The 26503-nt window shown below is 39.3% G+C and overlaps 3 protein-coding genes across 9 annotated transcripts in view; 1 reads left to right on the top strand and 2 right to left on the bottom strand.

Annotated features, from left to right (window-relative positions):
• PEX1 (peroxisomal biogenesis factor 1) overlaps window positions 1–14021 on the bottom strand; it is a 28114-nt gene extending 14093 nt beyond the window's left edge. For 2 of the 6 annotated variants that reach the window (XM_075143767.1, XM_075143770.1), the window contains exons 1-10: window positions 13772–13989; window positions 11279–11422; window positions 9292–9375; window positions 8941–9055; window positions 8080–8852; window positions 6508–6627; window positions 4251–4374; window positions 3858–3967; window positions 2399–2499; window positions 594–726 (exon numbers count right to left, since the gene is read on the bottom strand). In XM_075143767.1, coding sequence (XP_074999868.1) covers window positions 594–726; window positions 2399–2499; window positions 3858–3967; window positions 4251–4374; window positions 6508–6627; window positions 8080–8852; window positions 8941–9055; window positions 9292–9375; window positions 11279–11422; window positions 13772–13900 — 1833 coding nt within the window. In that variant the 5' untranslated portion in view covers window positions 13901–13989. Of the gene's footprint in view, window positions 1–593; window positions 727–2398; window positions 2500–3857; window positions 3968–4250; window positions 4375–6507; window positions 6628–8079; window positions 8853–8940; window positions 9056–9291; window positions 9376–11278; window positions 11423–13265; window positions 13479–13771 lie in introns of those variants that run through there. The other 4 variants (XM_075143772.1, XM_075143769.1, XM_075143768.1 and 1 more) reach the window with 4 other exon arrangements.
• A 205-nt stretch (window positions 14022–14226) lies between these two features.
• Window positions 14227–19450, top strand: RBM48 (RNA binding motif protein 48). Of its 2 annotated transcripts, none has more exons than XM_075143764.1 (5): window positions 14227–14376; window positions 16259–16449; window positions 16581–16726; window positions 17676–18205; window positions 19268–19450. In XM_075143764.1, the coding sequence occupies exons 1-5, from the start codon at window positions 14257–14259 to the stop codon at window positions 19352–19354; spliced, it is 1074 nt and encodes a 357-aa protein (XP_074999865.1). In that variant the 5' UTR covers window positions 14227–14256; the 3' UTR covers window positions 19355–19450. The 2 variants fall into 2 exon arrangements, with proteins under 2 accessions (XP_074999865.1, XP_074999867.1); XM_075143766.1 differs by lacking the exon at window positions 14227–14376 and adding an exon at window positions 14543–14813.
• The window catches only part of FAM133B (family with sequence similarity 133 member B), a 27002-nt gene continuing 18550 nt past the window's right edge, over window positions 18052–26503 (bottom strand). The window contains exons 14-18 of the mRNA XM_075143763.1: window positions 25828–25932; window positions 24148–24299; window positions 21852–21956; window positions 19723–19792; window positions 18052–18137 (exon numbers count right to left, since the gene is read on the bottom strand). Of these exons, the coding sequence (XP_074999864.1) occupies window positions 19742–19792; window positions 21852–21956; window positions 24148–24299; window positions 25828–25932 (413 nt within the window). The 3' untranslated portion in view covers window positions 18052–18137; window positions 19723–19741. The remainder of the gene's footprint in view (window positions 18138–19722; window positions 19793–21851; window positions 21957–24147; window positions 24300–25827; window positions 25933–26503) is intronic.

Here is a 26503-nt window from a genome sequence, read left to right as displayed (position 1 = left end):
AGAGACCAAAGCCCTAGAGTGAAACAAGTATAAAGAAATTCAGAGTGGATACATCCACTACAAATAGCGTTCTGATTCCACTGAGTTCAGTGTTAAAATATCTGTTAGTTTCAGTGGAATAGGGTATTAAATGGATCACCATAATAGGCAACAGGAAAATAAGAGTATCAACTCCACTGCCATTTTATGTTATAACACAGGAGAAAATACTGTATTCTTATTTTCATTCAAATATTTCAGAGACAACACGTGTTTATTATACTATAAACACAAAGCAGATTCATCCCTTAAGGGAACAAGTTGAAATTGCATTGGTAGCAATCTTTAAAATTTACATTATATATATATTTTATATATATATACACACATGAAATACGAATATATATTGATGAAGTGTGCATATAGTGTGTATACGTATATATATAATATGATGTTTCACTGAATTAACTCTGTTCAGTTAGCTGCTCTTTTTTCAGCTTGCTCTTTAATTCTTTGGAATTCACATGGTATCAAAGAAAACTAATGAAAACAGTTTTGTAACGACAGAAAACAATCTAGGAGGGTTTGCAAGTAGAGAGTAGTAAAGTGTGTACCTTTCCTCCTGTGAGAAGCACCCCTCCACTTCGCAGTCCTACAGCAATAGTAGCCAGCTTTTGAGATAAAGGACGCCCCAGAAGACTGTGGCTTATGTGTTCAAAGGAAGATGTTCCTAATTTGTCCACTCCTCTGCAGAGCAAATAAAACATTAAATGGCCTAGGGCAGCATCAGTACACACGATATAAATAGTAATAGCTTGCAGTAGGGTGAAGTTTCAATGCTGACACATTTCGACGTACTTCACCTTTTCAAGAAAAAGCTAAAGACAATTCAATTTGAAGAGACAGCACCTTTATTTTGCAGTGGTGACACAGGGGACACAGACAGACATTGCAGAACACCCCCACAACGGAAGGGTTATCTAGTCATTCTACACCACCCTAGCACGAGGTAGGTCTCAGAAGATGAGCGCTAACTGTATTTTGGGGCTTCATCTATTTGAGTGTCTGAATAACAACCTAGTAAGGAATATAACAAATTGGTAAAACATGGAACGTGCTCGGGTCAGAAAATTTCTCTGCCTTTTCAGAAAAGCAGCACATAGTGCATTTGAAGGCATCCTTATCCTTCACTGGTCCTAAATCTCTGCGACTTTTGACACAACAGTGCTCCTTTCAGGTCCACAAACAGCTATCAGTTTTGTATTTCAACCTTAAACAAAAAGTGTTGTAGAAATGGAATGAACAAATGAATCCTGGTTTCTAATACCCCTACCCTTGGAACAGGCTTCCTAGAGAGGCGGTCGATGCCCCAAGCCTGTCAGTGTTTAAGAGGCATTTGTACAATGCCCTCAATAACGTGCTTTAACTTTTGGTCAGCTCTGAAGTGGTCAGGCAGTTGGACTAGACGATCATTGTTGGTCCCTTCCAACTGAAATATTCTATTCTACTCTATTCTACTCTACTCTAACCACATCCCATCCCTACCACACTACCCCTAGATCAGTTCCTGTTCCCTCTTCAGCATAATATACTCAGTTGCCTTTCACAGCACCGATAGCATACTACCACAATGCTTCCAGTCTCTCGTATCCCCTCTGCTGCATCCCTACCTCAAGTTTGCTGCACAGTACCACTGTCTTCCCTTATACTTAGTCATTGGCTGGGGAAAAGCCAGCATTCTTATGGCTAGTTCCAGACTATACCACTGCCACCAGCCACCTCACAGGTTAACCAAGTAGCTGTTGAGCTTACATTGCACTTTTTACAGGTGGAGGAATTCAATTCTGAATTTCTCTCCTCTCTCTCCAGATGACAATTCTGATAAAACTATGAACTAAGTTTCTTTGAGACCCATACTATTAAATTTAGTTAAACAAGTAAACAGGTTTAAATTACTGTGGGAAGAGGATTGACAGACAGACCGCAACATATCATAAGTATTGCTTCATTTGGAAACCCCAGCTAAAAACACCCTCCAACAACCCCAGTATCCCTTACTGCTACATAGAGGTCTGTTTCATACCACTTAGAAGCACAGCAAGAGTCACTGAACTATCAGTATTTCTTCTGAAACTTACGCAGTTCTGAGACCTCCCATCCTATTGTCAGACATGGTGAATTATTCAGTACATGAGTACCTTTAGTCATGTGAAGTCTTCTGCTCACTTCAGTAAGACTATTCAGAGGACAAAATTAACCATCTACGTACACTAGAATAAGGTCTGAACCTGACACAAGCCAAAAGATCCACGTTTTTTTTTAGATCTGGCTTAGTTTTCAAAAAATCTGCATTTCCACCAATATTCTTTTTTTTTTAATTCCCGTTCCCTCCCGTATTTCTACTACGAAAATGTCTCACCCTAAATCGTTTAGTGTGTGGTAAGGAAGGTTCCTGTCTGTATCACGCATAGGTGGCTGGCTGTCACCATCAGCTTTTCTAGTTACAGGATGTAAAAGAACCTATAACAAAGGAAATAGTTAGTACTTTACATTAAATATAACTACAGAAGAAGGGTATAGAAGTGGCTGGCGATTTTTGGAATTGTGTAAAGAAAATGATGCATGTATGCTTTGTCGAAGCTCATTGCGCTTGAAAGAAAGATGCATTGGTGAAGTGGCATCGATTTCCACAACTATTTCCACAACTATTTCCACAACTATTTCCAAAATACAATCCAGTGTTTACAATGATGTAACAACCGGTGATTAGATGTTAGGCCAAGTGCTGTTTACAACAGACTATGCAGTCCATCATCTCTTTCCCTGCCTGTAACTAATTTTTTCTTCTCCTGTGCCCTCCGCTGTTGTGCTGCACAAGCACTTGAGAGGCAAGATAATGAATCAGATCCGGAGTCTGATCTGGGTGAAAAGTAACCTGACAAAACGCCTGGCTTTTTTCACCCGCATGAATTTTTCAGTCCAGTTCACCAGGGAGCTAGTAGGGAAAGCTGAGCAGGCAAACAGGGCTAACAGAGAGGTTCACAGGTAAGAACAGGCTAGTAGGAGACGCTGACACTGCTATTAAGAAATGCATTTCGCCCTTTCATCTTAGAACCAGTCAGTAGCACAATTTATAGAAGTCTTCTTGGACTTCTCTACTACCAATAGAAATAAAGCTCTTGTTTTACTTTTTTTTTTAACAGGAATCCTAAATTTTACAGAAAAAGATCTATTCTAAAAGCCAAAACAGGACACTTTAATTTTCTGCTAAAATTTAACTGTATCAGTTTCAAAATGGAAAAATGTTATCCCACTCCTATAACCATAAACCTGAAGTCACGGGCACTGGTTCAACCAGAATTATTAATGGAAACAGTAATCCTAATATTAAATAGAAATATTTATTCTCCTGAAAAAGGAAAGACTGAAGCACAGAAACCATATAAACGAGAAGGCAGTGTGACTTGGTAGGTTTGAATGGGGAATATGCCTCATCTTTGTCAGAACAAGCTACCGTTCCTGCCAGATACACTGTGAAGTAGTTTTACAGTGGTTTAGGTCTTAAGGGAAGGAACAACTAAGTATAAGGATAGTATGCTCAAACTTGGACAGTACTGACTTTCCTCTGCTCTAATTGATTTTTCTGAGAATTTAATATAGATTATGAAATTCAGTAACTAGTGTGGAATGCCTGGAATCTCACCAATGCTGAGGCTATAAAATAACATATAAAGAATGCAGATATTTAATTTAATGAACAGACTGACATTATTTATTTAAAAAGGGAAACCAAAATACATTATATATAAAATGTAATATATTTTTAACCAAATATAACAATTTAAATTACTTGATACCTGATACTATGTGATATTTACTTGTATATTAGTCTTTTGCAGCAAACAGGGACTCAGTATAAAAATATTCTCAGACTTATTTTCTTCAATGTGCGTAGGATTCACTACACTAAGGAAAAACTCTTCCATTCCTGTAAAAACCCAAGGAACAATTATTAAAATTCCAAATAAATTCAGTTTTTATTCCTCACAAGATGAAACAGATTAGTGTATTCTGAATTACTACAATATAACCCAAAATGAAAGAATAAAAAAGTTAATCATTATTAAAGCATAATTCATGCTTACCGTTTCAGTGTAAAGAGATATCTGTTACGTTAAATGGTGTATACAGAGATTAAATGGCATATTGCCTAAGTAAATTCCATAATGGACAGTTAAGACAGCTACAGCACAGGACAGTATATTCCTTACCTTCTTTAACAGACAGATGTATACAGTCTGTGCTTGCCATTATCCATGGGAGATCATCAGTAGCAGAATCCTGCAGCCAAGAACTGAAAGCAGATTTAACATCATCTTCATGTATATCTTTATGCTAAATAGGAAAAAAGAAAGAGGGAAATTAAACAAAACAGGGTGTTAGTAAGTAAAATTGTTTTCCTCCTATGCATGAGGCATTTGTTTCTCTTACGGTAGCAGAGAGATGGAAGACGATGTAACAGTTTTATTTATATAGAAAATAACATTTTGCCAACAAACACCATTTCTATCAACTGCTCTATGGAAAGCACCTGTCTAGTCTTTGCTACGGCAACAGTTCAATCTTCCACCAGCTCTAAAGATTTTATCTTTGGAACACTGATGTGAGGGCAAGGAAAAGCTTTTATTCTTTTACTTATCTGTATTGCCAGATCCAAGAGCACTGCTCAGCTCGTGGGTTCGAAAGAGCACCCAAGATATGAACCAGCATTGATCAGTGACTTATTTCGGGTGCTCATTACACCCCTCTCTTCCCTGTATGCCCTGCTTCCTATACAAAGAAGCCTGGGCTCATCTAGATCAGGGGCACCCACAACAAACTTCAACAGGCAGGCAAAGAGATCAAACAACTTATCTCAGATCACCTAGATAAATGGAATAGGAAAAGAAATTGAGTCTAGATCACATATATTTTGGCTGAGTTCCTAATCACAGAAGCATAATTCCTGTCTAAAAAAGGGGGAATCAACTGAGATCGTGGAAGCAGTATTCAGAAAGGAAAATGAAAGTTACTGTCATATTTCTTCCTGTGTTTGTCTGGTTTGTTCCAAGAACTAAAAAAACTTCAAATGAATTAGAAAGAAAGGGAGAAATCTGCATTTAAAACATAAAAGCACACATAACTACTTTCTATGATTTCAGCAAATTACTGACAGAATACTCTTTTAACTCGAATAGAAAAAAAAAAAATACTGCAGTTCAACCGTTCCTCTGTAGGTAAGAAACCAAAATAGAATATTGGGAATAAAGAACAAGCCACGCATAAGGCCTGCTATGATGTGAAGTGCTGTTTTTAAAGTTTTGAGGGGCAGCTAACATGGGAAATAATCAGTCCAGTGTTGCACAGAAACAAGCATATGATACATTATGAAGAAATACGTCATTCCAGAGCTGTATCTGACAGACTGTAAGAACTGGTACAGAGTATGTTCTTACTGTCACAGATGCTCACTCAGAAGACTGGATATGTCTCACTTACAGAAAAACAGAGGGATTCAATGATATAAGTCTAGAACATTAAATCTTTAGCATGAGGGGAAAAAATATCAGCATTAAAAGGAAGTAAAAACCTAAACGGCACATAAAAAAATTATAATAATTTTACTGCAATTGTCTTTCTCAGGAAATCCACTGGGCACTGCAATGTTTGAGGAGTATAAGCACGTCTTCTCCCAGAAGACTTAAAATGGATATTTCCTCTTTAACTCTATGATTCTTTTTCTTTTTTGTTTTTGTTTTTATAGGACTAAATGTATAGACTTAAAATTTGCTAGGCTGGAACCAGTATTAATGTACTGCAGATGAGGGTCTGATACAAAATTATTATTGATTATTGTTGCTACTTTGATAGCAATTGTTTATGTTTGATACCTAATTAAACAGAAAATGCATGTTTTCCTTACCAATGCCATTTCTCCTTCATGATGTCAACATCATTTTTAATAAGAAAGACATCAGAAAATTTCATAATTTGAGAATAATGGAACACTCTTTCATTTAAAAGGTACTATACAGCATTCCTCTAATAGCTTCAGGAAACTAGGAGTTAAAATTCAGAAGTTCTATTTCCTCTACTCTCTGTGACCTCTGCCAGTTCCTTTAAATAGGAAATTGTTACAGATAACGTGCCAAACTATTTGAAATATTTACCAAGTGCAAAACAAAATTCAATGGCTTGATGTTTACAGTATCATTGATCAAAATACAAAATACTATTACCAGACAAGCCTTGTTTAAGTGGATCACAGCATCTTCTTAATTTAAATGACTTGCATAGTAAAAAGAAAAAGCAAGGAATTATTCAAAAAAGAAATTCCTTTGGAATGATATCATACATGATAGACAACTTCCAAACTATCATCTAACAAATGAAAACAAACAAACATTGAAAAAACCCCAACCCTGACCAGAGCAACATTATCAGTTTCCCAATATACGAACAAAGATGTGACCAAGAATATCAACTCACTAAGTTCTGTTTGGGTTGCAGTCTAAGAGATACAGGAATTTTAGGAATAGATTCAACTGACTTAATTCGGACTGTTGAATGTATTTCGATACATAGTTTTTTTCTCAGACCATCTGGAATCTGAAATATTTAAAATAAAAGCAAAGAAAAAGGAAATATCAGAAAGTAAAACAGTTATAACATTGCATATATAGTACAACATCAGTTTCTTCATCACTACAGAACCTCTACATTTCATCATCGATCTGTTTATTGGTTGTAATCTGCAAGAGAATTAAGAAAGAAACCATAAAATGGGTGGTGGTATCCAAATCTTGTTCTCTCATGCACACTTCTAATTGCCTTTTATCCTATTTGTGAAAGTGCTTACTATGGCTGACCATCTACTAATTCCTTTAAATAAAACCCAAAAGGTTGAAAAAGAAGAATTAGGAGGAATTCTTAGAACATTGTAAGAATGCTTTTAGTATAGAAGAAAAACAACAACTCTCATTTGCTGATTAAAATTAATTTTACATGGGCAGATAAATATAAATAGGCCATCATACAGATCAGAAATAAGCACATCTGCAGAGAGAGAAAATCCTATTTCCCTAAATTGTACTAGTCAGTTTACCCTTTTAAAAAGGAAACTACTTTTCAAATATTCTGTGTTATTTTAAACATATATCCAAATTGAAAACATCTCATAAATGTTTATTAAGTCTGACAGACTTTATGATTGCTGGTATTTGGAAAATTGTTACGTCTCTCAAAGATTTAGTGGTAAAGACCACTGCAGACTCTTGCTCTCATTCTCAACAAAAAAAAAAGTGAATGGTGAGAAGTATATTATGTCAAAATAGTCAAATGGTGATTTGGAGTGCATTTTATCTATTTTTGTTGATCTCATATGTGCTTCCAGGAAAGAAAGAACATAAGCAAGCTGTAGTTCTATCAGAACAAGCTGAAATGTCAGTGTCTGCACATCGGGACTTGTGGCACCTTGCAAAATAGTATATATAAAAACTAAAATAGTTTAAATTATATAAAAGCTAATTATTTGATATTATTTCTTTTAAGATTTATTTTAAAGAGTATATAAAAGCACTTGCAAACATCATGTAGCACTAGGATATGTGATCCCATTACTTTACAGTTTGATGACAACTAGAGTCCAAAGCACATTTTAAAGTGATAACTGATGAGAAGAATCTCATTATGCAGTACTGAATGTATGTAAATAGATACTTTCACATTCTCCTGAATACAGTGGCTACCAACAGATTTTGAAGAAAGCATGCATTCCCTCCAGAAACACTGAAGAATTTTCCCCATTTGGTGCAAAAATGCTAAGGATGAGAAACCCAGAGTACACTATACATCTTGGAGGATGCTGGTAAGTAACGTAGTCCAGAATGTGCTGAGCAAAGCACAGCTCTAGTAAATATTATTTGTTTCTAGTATACTCTACTTGAGAGCTTAACACAAAGTCTATATCCCAAAACTGCTTATTAATTAGCCAGTTCCACAATTATCCAATAGAAAATATTATCCAATAAAAAGTCCAAAAGATAGTGTGCTTAAACTGACCCAAACTCTTCCAACATGTAGGGCTTCCCCACTGTGGCCATACTCTATGACACTCTTTAGGTCTTCAAATCCATTCCAAACGATTTGAACAACAGATCCCTCACTGGATGCTTGACTGCTATTAGAATTAGAATGATTTTTGTCTTGTGTACTAGTCAAATGCTTTTGCTTTTCAAATGGCAGATTTTGCTTTGCTTCTTGATGACGCTGTCTTGGGGAAAGCAGCTCATTTATTTTCCCATAAGATACTACAGGATTTGGATCCAAATCAATAAATTCTAAATTCCACGGAAAAACATGGATAGCATTGCATTTCAGAAATGCATGAGTGGCGGATGCATTCTGTACGCTGGGAGGCTGGGACTGACATACTCTAAAAATGGAATCCATGTGAATTAAGTTCAGCAGCTTGTCTTTGAAGGTGCTCATTTCATCTTTATCACACAAAGTCTTTTGTTTCTGCTCAGGTGTATGAGAGAAAATGCTCCCTATGAAATTCCATATATTTGGGAGAACATTTGAGCCAAATGTCAAGTTTGCATCAGCCTTACTCTGTTCAGGGACTCCTGGCTTTAAGTAAGGTTGTTTGGCAAAAGGATCCTTTACTGTTTCTTCTTGCTCCGTGTTATTTTTCACAAAACTTTTAAGCAAGATATCACTTTCTGTGGAAGGCGTGCTGGTGATATTTTCCTCAAGTTCGCGTGTTTTGGGAAGTACCAGGAGCTCCGTGCACGGCTCTAATCTCCCATAGGGGGCTGCTGGCATAAGTGTACCTGAGTATGAACAAAGCAGGTCAATGAATGCATCCACTCTTGCAAACAACTTACTCAAGGTGCCACAAGAGCCTTCGCTGTTGCTTACCGATTCTGATGTAAACGTGAGTGTGCTGTTCAACCCATACAGGAAAGATGGCTTTTGGAAATACTATTCGAATTTGGTCAAGAAGATGTTTTTCAAGAGAAGCAGCGTGCAGTTCCTGGGGAAATGTGGTTATAAATTAAATACTGCATACATTTTCAACATTTGTTTGAAGACAAAAACTCTACGTCTCTTTCTAATACACCATTGAAATATAAAATACAATTAAACCCCACCACATGTAGTATTTCCTTAGGGGCTAAAAAGAATGGGGCATTGTGCAAAAAACTGCTTGTGTCAAAATCTCCGTCATCTGTAAGAAAAGGATGTGAACAGGGGAAAAGGTTTTATTACCAGAATTTCCCAATCATCTGTTGAGAGTGGTTCCACTTCTACTTGCTGACAGGAGGAGACATGGGAACAGGGTTCAAGAAATACCTGGCCAAAGTAGAAGAAACACCATTTCAAAATATTTAACTTCTTATTTTTAAACACAGAAAAGCTCCATCTTTAATTCAACTAGAAAACTGACATCTCCTTCGTGATACGTTTTCACTACTTTGAACATATATCTTCTTAATGACACTAGGTAATTCATAAGCAGAAGATGGATGTTCAACATATTGGAAATAGATTGCATTGGGCATGCCTAAGGACTTCAACACACTGTGAATGGAAGGGAATGTGAAAAGCATCAAGAACTTGATCAGCTGATAACAAACAATTTTTAATGCATATTGATCACATAGCTGTCTTTCATTTTTCAATTTTTATTTTTAAATGTCCTGGACTCTAGAATGCTGAAAAATTCACCACGTTGTGCACAAATTTAGATAAGGCGGAAACAGATGAAGAAATGAGGAAAAAGTACAATACAAAAGCAAAATCAGCTATATTATGAATGGTTTCACAGGAAGCAGCCCCACTTCCACAGAACAGTGTTGAGGTCCTGTGTATCAGGAAGAATGATAAAAGCTATTGTGGCCTAGGCTTTTCAGAAAGCATTAAACATATACTTCAAAAGTTAATTTTTACCAAAGGTTCCATTGGACAGGAAGTAACAATTTGCAAACAATATCATGTCATACATTTTTAAATAAACTTAATTCAATTTCTCTTGATATAAAACTAGTTACCTGTCCTTTGAGAGAGATTTATTTCAGGTCAGCTTTTATAAAAGTAACAATTGATTTTAAATTCCTCTAGGTCCTCAGTTTGGAGCAAAAGTTTAGAGGAATATCTTTTCTCCAACATGGTAAATAGAAGAGCATATTATTATGAAACACAGCAAACATGCAATTTCTGAATCCAAAACAATGGCAAAACTACCTAATTATTCATTTATTCATTCGATTGTACGGATGATTATTTTCAGGCAACAGTTGGGTGAGGTTTTCTCAGGTTTTCCTTGTCAATTGTTTTTCTGTTGAAGGCTATTAATTGCTAGAACAAGAAAGGGTAGTTACCTTGCCACTGAACTAGTAAATTGTAAAGTTCTGCAAATAGATACATCACTTCTAGAGAGAGTACGCTAGAAAAGTAAACAAGGCAAGATAATACACTGCTTTGAGCCACATTCTTTGATGTCTTCTGTTATGCTGAATAAAATTTTCCATATGAGAGAATAGGCATATATGAATATAGTACACAGTAACACTGTGCAGAGTAATACTTTTCTATTCTTGTTCATTTAAATCTCTACCTATTAATATAAAAAAAACCCTTGCATGTTGAGATTTTCATAGTCCCATGTCACAAAGCTCTGCCTGCCTCTTAGGCATCTCTTCAACTTCTGTTCAATGAAAGAATTGTTTACAAGAAGTTTAAGACAGTGTCCAAGAGTAAGAGGCAATTTAAATACATGTTCAAAGAGAGAGGACACACGGGGACATATGGTGAAGGGCGAAAAAGAAGGATGAAAATTTAAACCCCAAATAAGTCCAACAAGAAGAAATATGCAGTAAGTCAATAATTAATTTAAAATAACAGGAACTCCAGGCAAAATATTCTCATAAGGTAATTCCCAAATTCTTCAATTGCTTAAAAGTGTATTTTCCTAAAATTAACGGCACTGCAGATAGTGCAGGGCTCCAGCCCTGCAAAAACCTACTCACAAGCCTATCCTAAAATTATTTAGTCAATTGTTAATGATTTAATGAGCAAATCTTTTCATGTTTGAGATGTTTCATTACGGTTAACTTTTCTTAGGAGCAGATATAAATGAAGTAACTGTCTAAATAGATGAAACAAGAAGTCATAGCTAACTTGTAAATTATTACCTTTTCAGGTATCTTGCAATATACTCTTTATTTAAATAAGGAAAAAAGATTGCATTTCAAACCTGTTCTCCATCTGTAATGCCAAGTTTTTCTGCTAACTGTCTGTTAATCTCTGCAATATTTTCACCTTGGCGACCTCGATGCCTGATTTCCATCCAGCTCAAAAATACAGGCTGATGACCACAGGATACTTTCACAGCTTGGCCCTATGAGTTTCAAAGAAATAAAATAAATTAACATCAATAAAGCTAAATAAGATGACTATTAGTCAACCTAAACCGTGTTTGATTAAAGAGATCAAAGGAATTAAAAATATTTTCTGGATTTTACATGCCCTATTTTAATTAATATTCCCTAACTATAACTTGCAGCGTTTACAACATGTTAGTAAAGGGTGTTTCTATCAGCAATGACAAGATTTTTTTTTTAATTCTGGCAGACTGGCCAACTTCTTAATAACCAAGATCTTCCTTAGAATTCTTCTCCACATTACCTATCTGCACAACTCTCAACATAGCAGTGCATGCTTCCAATTTTTAAACACCTTTTAATTTTTATGGACTATTTTTAAGTAAGGAAAAGAATTCCTCTTCCCTTCTGCATTATAGTCTATCAAACAAATATCTTACAGAAAAGTATAATTACACATTTCTTTTTCCCAAATGAGGAAAAAACATAAGCATATGCTTAAACTTCACATGCATTTTAACATTCGCATGGACTCCAAGAGTGCTTTCATGAGCTGGGGAATGTGTAAACTAAGTCACAAGTCACACAAACTCAGACCAAAATGATTTTATCAATCTGTTTCAGAATTGCTCAGCTATTCTGATTCCAAACTGAAGAATCTTAGTATGTTCAGTCAAGTTCCATATAAGGAGACTGTATCCTACATTGTATCACTCAACTGATATTTTCTGTATTTTTTTTTTCCAAAATGACTATTGTTATGAAAATCAAGTGACCAAGACAATGTACACTGTGGCTATACCACAGATTTACATAGTGATGTTTTCTGTTTTGTTCTCAACTGTATCCTAATAATTTCAAATATTATTTGACTTTTTATTAAACTTTGAAAGCATTTTCAGAGAATATCTACAATGGTTCCAAGATCCTTTTACCAAACGTAATATTTAATTTACAGCTCTTCCTCGTATTCACACAGATAAAGCCTCTCCCCGAGTGTCTTAATCTTCACATAACATTGAGTTTCATAGACCATTTTATCATCTACTTATCTAATACCTTCTGCAATTAGATTTAGCTTTTGATTCCATTTAAGTTTTTATATGATTTACTCAGTATAATCTATTAACATATTTATTTATCCCCTTTTTAACATTTTTATTCAAGAGCTTGCATTTAATATGCTATTTCTATCAAGATTTCGAAGATCATATATTTCATCACATTAAGTAAAAGCAAAGCCCACCATAACCAACGATGTACAGAATGACGCTACAAGACTTCAAGGCAATTACACTCCTCCCTCTCTCCTGCCAGCAAGTTTGTAAAACATCCAGAAACCGTGCAGAAATGAAGCTAACATTTATACCGGATTTCCTGCAACCCCACCAACCTCCTTCTACTACCCCGAAGAAAAAAGAGCATATTTTCACAAGTCTAGATGATTTTGCTTTTGTGAACTGTCCTTTTTGGCCTTGGGAAATCAGCAGGTTACACAGGCTGGGCGAGGCCAGCCTGGCCGAGCGGGGCTTTGCCAGGCCTGCGGCCGCCATCTCCGCTCCCGAGCTTCGCTCCCGCCCCCTCCTCTTCACCCGCTCATTCTTGCCATTCTTCATCCCGGCTGTCCTGCTAGCAGATCCTTCCTTCTTGTGTTCATCGCAGAAGGGACGGACGCAGGCTTTGCTCGTTTTCATGCGTGACATGTTATTTACGCTCCTTAAGGCGCGCTTCCTGCACCCGACCCATGTACTTCAGAGGATTTTGCATGGCAGGAGTCCCTTTCTATACAGGAATATATAGTGACAGATTTACGTCACCAAGAATTACGATTCGGCTTGGATTTACCATCTCACCTCCTACCTTAGAGATTAATTTACACGTTATTCGGTTAATGCTGGTGAGTTACTGTGAAAACTGCTATAAAACACGTGCTGCTGAGAGAGACGCAGACGCCAACACCGCAGGACTGCGCTGGGAGAGCAATGCAAGCTTTTCCGCATGGTGCAAGAAGCGCGGAGGGCAGCACGGGCCGCCCCGCCGGGGCCCGGCCGCCAGCGCCGGCGGCGCCGCGCCGGGGCTCCCGCTGGGGGGCGCCGCGGGGCGGGGCTCCCCGTTGCTATGGCCACAAAGCAGCAGCGTCTCCGGGGGGGGGGTCCCCCAACTGCAGGGGGAGGCTCGCGCGCCCTGTCACCATAGCGACACCGCGGCTGGTGGCGGGGAGGGCTGACGCGTGAAGGGAGGGAGGAGGGCTCTTCGTGTCACCATAGCAACGGGATGCCGGGGGGGGGGGAAGACGGTGCTCTCCCATAATCCTCTCTGACTGAGGCGTCCCTCCGCCCAGGCCCCGAGCGGAGCCGACCCGGTACCTGCTGCAGGCGGAGGTGGGAGGCCAGCACGGGAGGCAAGTGGAGGAAGCAGTCCCGGGTCCCGCTCAGGACGACCGTCACGGCGGCGGCTCCAGCTCCCCCTCCGCCGGGATTGCCGCTGCCCCACATGCCGGCGGCCGGCCGGGCCCCGCAGCCCGGCGCCACTGCGCGCCCGCTCCGCCCGAGCAGGGAGCTGCCTACCCGGAGGCGGGCGAGCGGGCCAGGCCTTCCCGAAATTCCCCCTTCTCCCCCCCTGCCGCCCCCGAGACAATGGTATGACCCACTGCCGGCCAATGCGGGCGCGGCATGTACCCATTCCCTGCCTCTGATTGGCTTATCTATCGAGGGCTTCTGCTCTCTCTGTCTGGCTTATCGACACCGTCGATTTCCGCCTCAGTGGAAGCCAATGAGAGTTCTGCTCGTTGCCTGATTGGCTGTTCTCTCGGCAGGCGGCTAGAGCTGCCTACGCGGGGCGCGATGGGAAGATGGCGGCCGGCCACAGCAGCAGCACCGGGCTGGGCGACGCTTGCAAGCACCACGTGCAGCTGGGGGTCTGCGAGTCGCGCGCCAAGTACCGGGAGGGGCGGAGGCCGCGCGCCGTGAAGGTGGGGCCGGCCTGGGCCTTCCGCGCGCCGGGGCCCGTGCTCGGGCCGCCCCCGGTGGCAGGGCGGCCGGGCGCTGCGGGCGGGGCCGCCGCGCGGGTCTGCTGGTGCGGGACCCGAGCGGGGCGGCCCCGGTCCCGGAGCCCCTCGTCCTCAGCGCTGGTGGGCGGCGCTGCAGCTGCCCGGCCCGCGGCCGCGGTTGTTGGCCGCGGCTTGTCGGGGGCGGGGAGCTCAGCAGCCGAGCTCCCTGCATTCCTCCAGCTGCAGCTGCGGCGCCGCCCGGTCTCTGTTAGCGCGTGTCCCCGCTCTGGGTGTTTTCCGGTTCCTTTTCTCTCCTTGCTGCTGAGGTGCGTCGGGGCGTGGGCTCGGGCAGGCGGCAGCAGCTGGAGGAATAGCTGGAGTTGGGTCTGGTAAATCTGGCAACTCCCACGTTGCGCTTTGTAAGTTAATCGCTCGGAAATGCCTGTAGCACAGGTAGGCTAGTTCTGTGCGAAATGCCAAACCAAAGGTTAAGAGCAGCGCAAGGAAACGTGCGGAGCTGCATGGTGCCGTTATTAGAATCATGGAATCGCAGAATAGTTTGGGTTGGAAGGGACCTTTAAAGGTCATCTAGTCCAACCCCCCTGCCGTGGGCAGGGACATCTTCCACTAGATCAGGTTGCTCAGAGCCCCGTCCAACCTGACCTTGAATGTTTCCAGGGATGGGGCATCTGCCACCTCCCTGGGCAACCTGTGCCAGGGTCTCACCACCCTCATTGTAAAACCAGCCAACACGCGGCCCGGTGCACAGTGCCACTGAGCTCGGCAGGACTGGCGTGCACCAGGCTGCTTTTGTACTCGCGCTCTGGTGTCCAGCAGCCCCTGGGGAGGTGAGGGGAAGGCCACACGTCGTGGGCCTTGCCTGCTGCGTAGCAGGAACCTTTCGTTACAGCAGCAGAAACACTGGATTTGCTTTTTGTGTGCACTGAAGGTACAGTGTGCTGTAAAGGCGCCTTCTAGGCTGACTTGAGAAAGAGAGCAGGTAGGAGTAAGCTGCTATCACAAGAACAGTTTGTGACCTATTTACAGAGAGTATCTTTTATGATGGCAGCTTGAGAGCTGCTTTCCTGAGTGGTTCGCTCTGTCCTGCATTTGCTGTTTTTTGAGAAGGATGTGTAGCTCATGCAATCTAAATGTTTTTTTTAACAAGTCAGAATGAATTCCCTTTGATCTTATGGTCTAGCTACCTGTCGTTTTGAGCTGTCACAGAACTTTCCTTAGAGCCTGTGTTGTGCGACAGTCATTACACAAAGCAGAAAAGAGTAGTTTGTTTTGTTTTTTTAATCTCCTGGGGGAAGACCTTGCTTCTCTCAGCATTGTACTTGTATCTGTCTGTCTTAAAAACATATGCTGTTTCATCACTGTAGTGAAGAGGCAGCTTTGCACGCACATGATCTGCCCCAAGGAATTGTGGTACTTTTTTTTTTCCTCCCTGCATTTTACCTGCGTAGCCTCTGCCTGTGAACAAGACAGGTTTTACAGTGGTTTTTCCTTTATTTTGACAGTGCTTCATATTAACTGGTTACTAGTCAGTCTTGCAAGGAAATTGGCCAGAGGCTCACTCAGCAAATGGCAGTACTCTGACCTGCTGCAGAAGAGCCAACTCTAATTTGTGTTCTACTTTGAGTAAGAAGCTTGAGTTCAGTTCCCGCTCAGTGATGAAGAGGTCTCAGATAACTGTGCACTTACTGCTCCTGCAAGAGTCCAAAATCAAGACAGAGTACAGAGGGATTTTCAGCATCCTGAGGGGATTTGAGGAACAACAGAAAACACAGGGAAAATTCCTTACTTCTGCAGTAAAGCAAGAATGTGAACATTTTAGAGTATTCTTTTTTTTCTTTTTCAGGTTTATACTATCAACTTGGAATCTCGTTATTTACTAATCCAAGGAGTTCCTGCATTAGGTGTTATGAAGGAATTAGTTGAACAATTTGCATTATATGGTGCCATTGAAGAGTATCATGCTCTAGATGAATATCCAGCAGAGCAATTTACTGAAGTTTATCTTATAAAATTCCAAAATCTGCAATGTGCAAGGTATTGGACAGGGCAGTATCTGCCTCTTGCTGTCTTAATCTTTTACACCTTTTTTTGTTTACAATCTGTTAAGATTCTAGAAAGTTGAAGTAAAATCCTCAGTTTTGCCAATACAATTTAATTCCCTTCAGGGTGGCCAAGAAAAAAATGGACGAACGAAGCTTCTTTGGTAGTTTGCTGCACGTGTGCTATGCTCCAGAATTTGAAACGGTCCAAGAAACTAGGGAGAAGTTGCAGGATAGAAGAAAGTACGTAGCAAAAGCAACAAATCAAAGAGGTTTGTAATAAACATCTCACTTCAGTGGTGGGTGGGGTTTTGTTTAAAGTGCCCATTAAAGAAAATGCTTGGTATCTGGCTGTTTTAAAGATGCATTTTAAGTACGCTTGCAGCAGCATGGAGACATCTTTCAATATTTAGAGCGCTGTATCTTTTTCAAAGCAACATTTTGCTTTTGGTTAAGACTAAAATAAAGAAATGCTTACGTTTTAATAATGAACTATTTCCTTCTCTTTTTGTTTTCTTTTCAAAACGTTATCAGAAATTTCAACCACTGGCAGGAAATTTGAGATCATCTTTTCACGCTTGTTCCAGTTTGTTCAGGCATGCCCAAAGGGACAGTTTGTAAGGAAGGTGACTACACCAAAACCTTCAACAGAAAGTTTCTCCAGCATGCATATCGGCACTGGAGGAATGCTAAGAATGGACTGGGTTTACAAAAGCTACTGTACTGCAGAGTTCCCAGGCAGCACTGAAGGCTGGGCAAGCTGAGAAATAAGCAAATGGCCAAGCATAGGCTTCTCCTTTCTTGTGCTTATGTACTTTGATATCATTATTCATTGCATGAGGATATTTAAAGGGAGTAAAATCACTGATTTTTAACATCAAAACACCTGCTTTTTTCAATGTTGCAAGACAGCCTGGCCTTCCTGAAATCATAACAGGAGGTAAAAATCATTGGTTTGCAACATTAGAAATATTTTCCTCACGTTCTCAAAACGGCTGAAATACTTTTGCTCAGGCATTCCTCACAAACCAGCGGAGAGAAAGTAGGCTGAAAAACTTTAGTTTGAAAGGTGCCACTTAGGAAAAAAGAATCACAGAAAGGCGGCTGGGAATAAAGTATCACTGGTATTGCTTCTGTAACTGTATTAAATGTTTTTTGTCTTATGTGTTAGAACTAATAATGACATGAAATAGTGAAGCTACTTCTTCTGTTGTTTTAAAGATTGTTTTGTGTCAAAGAAAGTAGAGCGGCCTGAGAAGACGGTCTCAAAGAACTCTGACTGTCCGTGGAGTACACCAGGGCCATGTACAGCTGGTAACTGGGATCCATCCTGCTTTACAAGTTCTCACAGGGTATCCCAAAACACAGGATATCCATCTGGGAATCATAATCAGAATCTGTTGACATTGCCCCAGTATGATAACAATTGTGCTGAAACTTCTGGGTACTTCAGTCAAAGCACATCCCTAACTCTAAACGTACAGCTGGGAGGACATACTCCACCAACTCCTTCAATGCAGCAAAGAACAGTTCCGATAGATAATGGAATTGATAGGTTTATGCCTCGTACAACTCACCTGCAAGAACGTAAGAGGAAGAGAGAAGAAGGTAACAAATTTTCCCTTGTTGGAGCAAGTGCGGACAATACTGAAGTCGTTATTGGTCCACAGCTACCAGAAATACCTAAAGTGGATATGGATGATGATTCATTGAATACTTCAGCTACATTAATTAGAAATAAACTGAAAGAGGTATGGATTCTGAAAGTTCTGATATTTTCATTTTCAAACATATATATTAAGTGCTTGTTATCCATAAAAATAGAGACCCTAAGATAAATTAATTCAACATTTTTCAGTATTATCAGTTTATTTGCCACTTAAAGCTAGCGTTCTTACTACTTAATTCTTTCATAATGCAGAATATTGCAGGCCATTCTACTCCATACCTCTTATACTACACTTAGAAAGTATAAGTGTCAGTGCATGATCCTAAATGATTTTTAGTAAACTACACTTTTTTTCCATGTGGGGAGGCATGATAACTTTGGAGGTAGTCCTGCTGACTCCAGTGTGGTACTTGTCTCTGGTTTCTGATTGAAAGGGAGTGAAAAATAATGAAGTTGGAGTTCAATGCAATTTTGCTCCAACAGTACTTATAGCATTAAAAGATGTACAGAACCATGCTGAGAAGCATGTCCTAAACTATATAACCTTTTATGGAGTGTATTAATCAATTAGCAGGTCAAACACTCCTGATAAACTTTCCATTTAAATTAAGATATGAAAAAGCTCCCTTGGCTATGACTGACTAGACTGATTTGAAAGAGCTTATTTCCAGTCAAATCGATAAATAAGCACCCCTTATATTAAATACATTTCTAAACTATGTGTCAAAAAACAGGTTTTTCCTTTCCCTTCCCTCTTCCTCCTGAAATACCTGAGTTTAAAAAGCATACTTTGAAAGCTTTTTCAAAAGCTTACTTAAACCTTACTTTGAAAACACCTCTGGTAGGGAGAAGGGTGATAAGATACGTAACACTTTATCACTGAGTATCTGAAATCAGTTTGTGTGGTTAAAATACAAAAATGGTACTGCTAACACTTCTATTTTCTAAGTTTCACCTCTCTTGTGTTTAATGCTGCCTGTGGTGTAATTTTTTTCCCTTTTTCTGCAGGAAAATTCAATACAAGTGTGATTATAGTAATACATCCCTCCCAATACTCAAACGTTGGAGACATGGCCTTATTCTAAAACTAGCATAAAAATGGAGTGGTTACAGTTTACTAAGAATTTTTTTTTTTCCAATTTAGGTAGCAGATTCTGTTTCAAGAACATCTGTGGAAAAGCCAGGGAGTAGCTCAGCCAAACCACTTGTAAAGCAGAGAAGAAGAATATAGATACTGCTGGCAGCATCTTCCAACAGTCATTTTTAAAAGGATATAGTTTAAAATACTTATTTTTTTACGTTAAAAATAAAACTATTTTATACTGTATTTCCAAGCAATTCCCTTGCTTAGAAAAATTGTATCGTTTCTTGGAATGAACAAACGAGTATAATATATTATTGTTGCAATCTTGTCCTGTGTACCTCATACTGTAACATATTTCATAACTCATTGAAGAATTGTATTTAGGTAGAGTAATAGAAGTAAATTCTATTTATTCAGTAGCTTTTACAGTAAAGGAATACTGAAACTTAGTAATAATTTCAAGTTGCTCCTATTTTTACTATACCATGAAGAACAGTGAAGAAAAAACCCCTTACAACAGTATTCTGCTTGGAGTTACAGTTTACGAGTTTCCGGGAAAGTTTTCTGTTCAAATGCCATACTGCTCTGTTTTAAAAAAAAAAAAAAAAAAAAAAGGTTCATTTTCAATTAACTAAAGGATTTAAATTTAATCAGAAAAGATGCTAAACTGAAATGTGTAAGCAGTGACAGTCCTTACACTTAGGCTACTTCTTGCTTTTTAGCTTAGAAAAGGTAAATTCCATAGCATTAATGATGTCATCACCAAGAGACCAGTCAGAACATTCAAAGTTATAACTGAAGGGGAAATTCAAACTGCTCGGCAGGGGTAATGTGTGACCAAGGAATGATCTGGCATGGAGGGCAAGAAGGTGTAGCTGCAGAACGGCAGAGCTAAACTGGCTGGAAGCAAGAATGTCAGACTGACAAGAGACTGAGATGACAATGTAAAGGAGTGAAATTTCCCTTGGTAATGAGGTAAGAAGTATCCGCAGCATTGTGCGGTAACAATCCTGGAGAGGGAGCGCCCAGGGACCACCTTTGGGCAGCAGAACTGGCGCTGGGGGGATGATCCCAATGCTGGGCAAAGGTGCTCCATGCTGATGCTCACAGGATTGGTGCTGGTGCAAGCGTACATAAGGAATCGGCTTGTGGCGCATCTTTGCGGACTCCTTGTAGAACCGCTTATGGTGCTAGGACTCTGTCCGGTAAGTTGTTCATTACATTTTTTAAAAATATATTTAAGTACAAATGAGTGTTTAATTTGTGTCAAGGGGTACAATTAAAATTCTCCAACATAATCCTACTGGGAAATCTAGTAAATTACGGGTTTTCTTCATGTAAAGCTCATAGCCAAAATTAATTTATTGCTTTTAGGGCTTGAAATGTAAATAGAGTTCTCTTTTAACTGTGAAACTAGAGACCTAGTAAAAAGGCAACAGTTGAGTAGGGTACAGAACAGAGAGCAGAAATACTGTAAGCAAGAAGTAGAGTTTTCCACTTCTTGCCATGATTAGCCTGAATTGTGTACCTGCTTTATTACCAACACTGACAGAAAGCAAGTCATTTTTCTATGCTGATTAGTGAACATAGTTTTGTTCAGAAACTTTTTAAAACCTTTTCACTGGTGTAAAAAACAGGGTACTTACCTGGGTTTTCCCAAACCCTTGAAAGTCTTGTGATGGTCTGCCAGGAGAAGTCTGGCATTTTGGAAACAGTTGCTTTGCAGCTGACATGATGTAATAGAGCCTGCAGTCATGGCTACAAGACTCTTTCTTCCTGTCCTCCAGCTTACCAGGTAGGTGAGCTGGCAGGAAGTGTAGGTTTCCAGCAAATGAAAACTTGCCCTGTTTCCAGCAGTCTTACACAACTTTTCTGTTTCTAGGAATCACTGCATGTATTTCAGAATTTTGTTTTTCCATCTCTATGAAGGCACAACTTTCAGTATTTAAAAATGACATGCAGTTCAAATAGAATAATGATTATTGGGTTAGGAAAAAAATTACTCTTTATTATAGAGCAGAAACACTCTCCACAGTTGAACTTAACACTGAGGAAATGAGCATGTTCTAAATTAACATCTTCCAAAAAAAAAAAAACCATTGAATTAGATGTATTGCTAATAAATAAGTCCAGTTAGATGTAATTAAAAAACAGCAGTGCCACACTCTGAGATGAAGAACCCTCTCAAGGTATTTTTTTTTGCAGAAAGTTACCAGCCTCTCCCAAAAGAGGCTATAAGTGAGGTGGTGGCGGTGTTGCCAGTGGCACTGAAGAAAGAAAAATAAAAGTTGTATTCCTGGAGAGCTTTCGTATAAACAATTCAAGAGAACAGTCTCATTTTCTTAGTCTGAGAGGGCGCTCATTGAGGACCGTTCGTTATATTGCTGCCCCAGGTCAGACAAACATTAACAGTGTGTTCCTATATTCCTATATTCTCTGGTACCAGTGTTTGACTGTATAAGGAAACATCGGTGCTGTGAAAGGTAGATACGAACTTAGCACATGCATATTTCACAACTGAAGCATTTATCAGTTGACTTCAGCAGGCCCCATGTAATGACAGTTAATACCATAATACGTACAACTCCTTAACAATAATACAGGAAGTATTTGCACATTTTTTTTAAACTCAAGGTTGATGTACCTTTATGTCTGGCAAACATGGTCCAAAGGCTTCCAAGAGAAGATTTTCATCTCTCACTGCTTTTTCAAAGTCCATAAAAGAAAGCTTGCCATCATGATCATAGTCCTACAAAAGGAAGGGAACTCTTCAGCAAAGGATGATGACTTGTAGTAACTGTCTTTTTGTTTAACAGACATTTTATTCACAGGGATTCTACTTTGAGTGTATACAAAAGTCATTTGCTTTGGGCCATCAGTCTCTGCTCAGACAAGATCTGTTTCATTTGCCTCTACCTAAGGCATAAAAGGTGGAGCAAGCTCAACTATCTCATATGGCTTTGTTAACAGAATTCCAGAGAAGGCAAAACTTTAACATGGGAAGAGACTGAGCTGAGAATTGCATGGACAAATCTCAAGTACAGCTACACTGAGATAAATTAAAAGTAGGAGACTTCAAAGTAGGATAAAATGTTAGGATATATTCTGTATTTACATCATGAGTGTAGCTACACCCTATTCATGAGGCTGGAAATACTTTACCCTAGTGGTTTTCTATAGTAGGCATACTTCTGCCCTGTCTTTTTCACGTATGGCACCCAGAAGCATACTGTGGAGCATGCTGATGCCAGCCCACTTCTTTCATACTGCAGAATCTCAGCATAGCAGAATATTCCTCTGGGGGTGGAAGAAGCATCCTTGTGTTTTTAGTATTTCTGCAATTTGAAAACCTCCTGTTTCACTGACGTGGCAGCTTAAAATACCAGCAGACGCTATGGTGAGCATAAGTACTTCTTTAAACCATAAAAAATAAACGCTTCAAGTGAAGATTGATGGGTGGATATGACTAGCGTTCAAGCCACAGGGCCAAATCAAAGTTTTTGAAGACCAAGCCATGGAACCATCATAGCTGGTGAACATGCAGGGAGCACAGGTTCTAATGGCCAGAAAAGCAGGGGCAAGGAGCTATGTAGAGAGAGAGATTCCTGAACAGGAAAACCTGCCACTGGATGCTTAAGAGAAACAAGTGGCCGGGCACCCTCTACCTTTTACCCTCCTCAGCACACGGGAGAGCAGGGCATGAGCATGTTCATGACAAATGCTTTTAAGTATGAAAACGGTTATCATGGGACTGGACGTATGCTTAGTCACAATGCAGTTGTACCTACAGGCAATTGCTCAAAGAGTAGTTTTTAATTCTTTGAGTGACGAACTCCACAAATGCATTTTTGGGTATCTAATAATTAGTTGTTCAGTTATTTGAGATGGGCGGCAATATCCTACTTAGACAACTGCCCAGCAGACAAAGCAGATCTGGACATTCTTCAAACACATATCAGAGCTTTATTAAGTTCTTGTGGAAAAGCTGAAACAGGATTATGTACATGATTAGTTTATAGTACGTTCTTACATATATGAAGATTCATTATGTCCAGAGCATAGCGCTCGTGCTTGGACTAGCATAGCCCACTTATCAACTGCCCAGAACATGAGGGTGTTCATTTTGGATGCAACCTGCAGGGAAGCTGAGCATGTAGATGCTCGAAAGGTGAACAAATTGCTGATTCATAGTTTGCTTTCCGTGTGAGAGTAGACTTGGCACTGTCAAGAACTAAGGGTAAGATGGACCTTTCAGCTGAGGTTCTACAAAAGGGGTGGGTTTGAGAAATAGGAAAGATGGGGTTAAATAAAAGGAGTTGGGATTCAAGACCTGGTTTTAAGTGAGATTTTTGAACACCACCATAGGAGGGGAGGTTATTTTTCTTGATTTGATGAAAATGTTGAAACACAGTCCCTGGCTGATTTGGATAGCCTAGATTAATCATGGTATGACAAGTTTTACATGAGTAACCTCGAAGATACTATTCTATAGAATATATAAATTGGATGAAGACGTTTCATGATCAATTAGTTAAATACAAATGTACTTAATAATAAAGCTACAGCAGATGCCTAACACTGGAATAAACGCAGCTTATGCTTTTGAATTTTCCACTTTTGACTGGGCTTTTGTTTTGACTGGGCATGCACATGTGTGTATGCACACATACACGTGCTAGTTGATACATAAAGTTTATAATACAGTCACATAATAAATTAACAGTTTCATGTGAGGATACTGGACTGGGACTCATTAGATCTGGATTATATTTCTGGCTTTCCTTAGGAGACTTGTTTATCTCAAGTACATAACTAACTCTGTGGCTCAGAATCCCACCATAAATCAGACACAGTATTCCTATTATCTCATAGGAATGTTCTAAGGTTCAGCTAATGAATGTTTGGAAGACACTCAAGTATCACAGCAAGTAAGTACTTGCCATTTTCTTCAGTGCTATGTCTACCAAGTCCTTAATTCCTTCATCAGGATCTTCTTCTGATGGTTGTTTGAGAAGGCTGTTTTTCAGCATTTGAAACATTTCCTCTCTTGAAATGTATCCATCACCATTCAGGTCGTAAACCTCAAAACAGTCTTTTTGAAAGAGAAATGAATTTCAAGTTCATACAAGCTATATCACACACCATAGACAGAAAATGTGAGTTGTATATTGTACAGCGTATCTATTGAGCCACACTTACCATACATAATATTTATATATGAAATATATGTATCACATTTCGATACATATACTAGTCAATTATTGTCTATTTACCCTTCATAGTTAAAATCTATTTCTCCTCAAATGAATAATCTTCAGTTCACAGAAACCGTAGTAACTTACAGATCTTAACATCTCTAAAATTGTCTATTTAGAATATAAACGAGGTTCTGGTTTAGAAGCCAAATTTCCCATGGCAGGGACCAGCTGTCAATATCAGAAGGGCTTTGCACCTACAGAACACATCTTAGTTATTTCAGAAGCTGAATTAGAAAAGCAGAGTAAAAAGAAGAATGAGCTATACTAGCATGGAAAAGACAACAGAAGTATCCCTTAATGCAAAGAGAAAATCTCTGTAACAGAGTATTTTAGGTATGAGTATTTGCCTAATTTATCTTCTAATTGTTTCTACTTCCCTGGAATCAGAAATCAATGACCATAATAAACTTTACTCTCCTTCACAAAATTTATTTAAACAAACAAACAAAACTTTCTCTGTTTTGGAACACAAGAGGTTTTCTTCCGCCGAAGACTAAGCCTACAGTGAAAAATTGTACTGGCATACATTTATGACAGACAACACTGTATATCCCTACACACTAGTATACTCTATAGTGCTTACAGCAGGGCTGCATGTTTTACTGCTTGTGGTTGTACTGACGTACTGAATTATATCCCAGGCCACCTTCCAGTGCAATGCTTTATGATGAATTTATATAGGGCATTAAGGATGGCTGATGCTGCAAACTGGGAACTATGAAAACAACATATTGTCACTCCCCTTTCTCTGTTATACTTCCCTCCCCCCCTTTTTTTTTCCTGCTTCTTAAAATTCTGGAGTTCTTGCTATTTTTTCTCTCCTATCTTTCTCCATCATTACTGCAGAGGTTCTCATGACCATCTTACAAATAGACTCAGTTTTTCCATCTATGCTTCCAGGCTGAAGAACTGCTAGAATTAATGCAACTGCTGCTGCGTCCCCGCTGTGCCAGTAAATGAATGTTGGCACAGGTCTAGGTTGGTTTGAGACTGTGTTATTCAGCCAAAATCACCCTTGAGCTACATCTGCTTCTTTCTAATTTTGTGTGTGAATACAAAAACATATATTCTGTCAAAAAACCTGTATACCGTAGAACAAGCTTCAGTTCAAAAGCTGGTTTTTCTTTGTCAGCAACAAAATAAGGTGGCAGCTATGATACCAGCAGCTTATACAGAACAATCTCTGTCTCAGAGAAGCCATTCTGTATTCAGTTTCATTGCATTAAACTACACAGAAGAAAACTCTTCAATTACCAAATACTTTATAGAAGTAACTACTAAATTATAACAAATGCAATGTGCAATTTAATAGTCATAAATTCCATGATTGCTACTAAATAGTGGCATGCAGATAAACCTTACATTTAATCCTTTCTTCCAATGTCCCCCGAAGAAATACTGATAAGCCTTCCACCCATTCCACCACACTGATGCAGCTATCGTTGTCTCTATCAAAAGTGCGGAACACTGAGAAGCGTATTAGATACATTTTAAATTTATGTAATAGGGAAACACAAATGAATATTTTCTTAAATTCAATAAAAATATAACATATTTTTACTAAAGATGGTTCTCTGCTTTCATCAAGGTATGATTACCCTTCTTGGACCTTTCTAACTCATAACAATGAAGGGGATTTCGCCCCTCAGTCTACTGACCTTCCACTCCAGAATCCTGCTGGGATAAGACGTTTTGTTTCATCTGTTGCTTTCCCGATTTAAACAACTACAGGAAGTACGCTTCCATGCAGACATAAACCAAATAAACCAATATCCCTTACACTAAGGCATATTTGCATATGGAAGAGGATTTTCGTTACTAGGTTTTGTGTCAGAAAACCTTGGAGAAAGTAATCCTAGAAACAGTACATAAATATTTTAAACATACAAAGAAAAATAACCTTCTCCTGTCTTTCATGTACCAAGATCTTTTTTCTTCTCCCTTCCCTGAAATAAGAAACTTTCAGTCTTGCAGCTTCACTATTCATACAGCCTGTAACATAGTACTTCAAATCCAAGATATAATTCAAAGCATCAAC

This window comes from Calonectris borealis, chromosome 2 (genome assembly GCF_964195595.1).
Source record: "Calonectris borealis chromosome 2, bCalBor7.hap1.2, whole genome shotgun sequence".
Lineage (NCBI taxonomy): Eukaryota > Metazoa > Chordata > Aves > Procellariiformes > Procellariidae > Calonectris > Calonectris borealis.
Note: the sequence above shows the minus strand (reverse complement) of the source record. Positions and strands in the feature narration are given on the sequence as shown.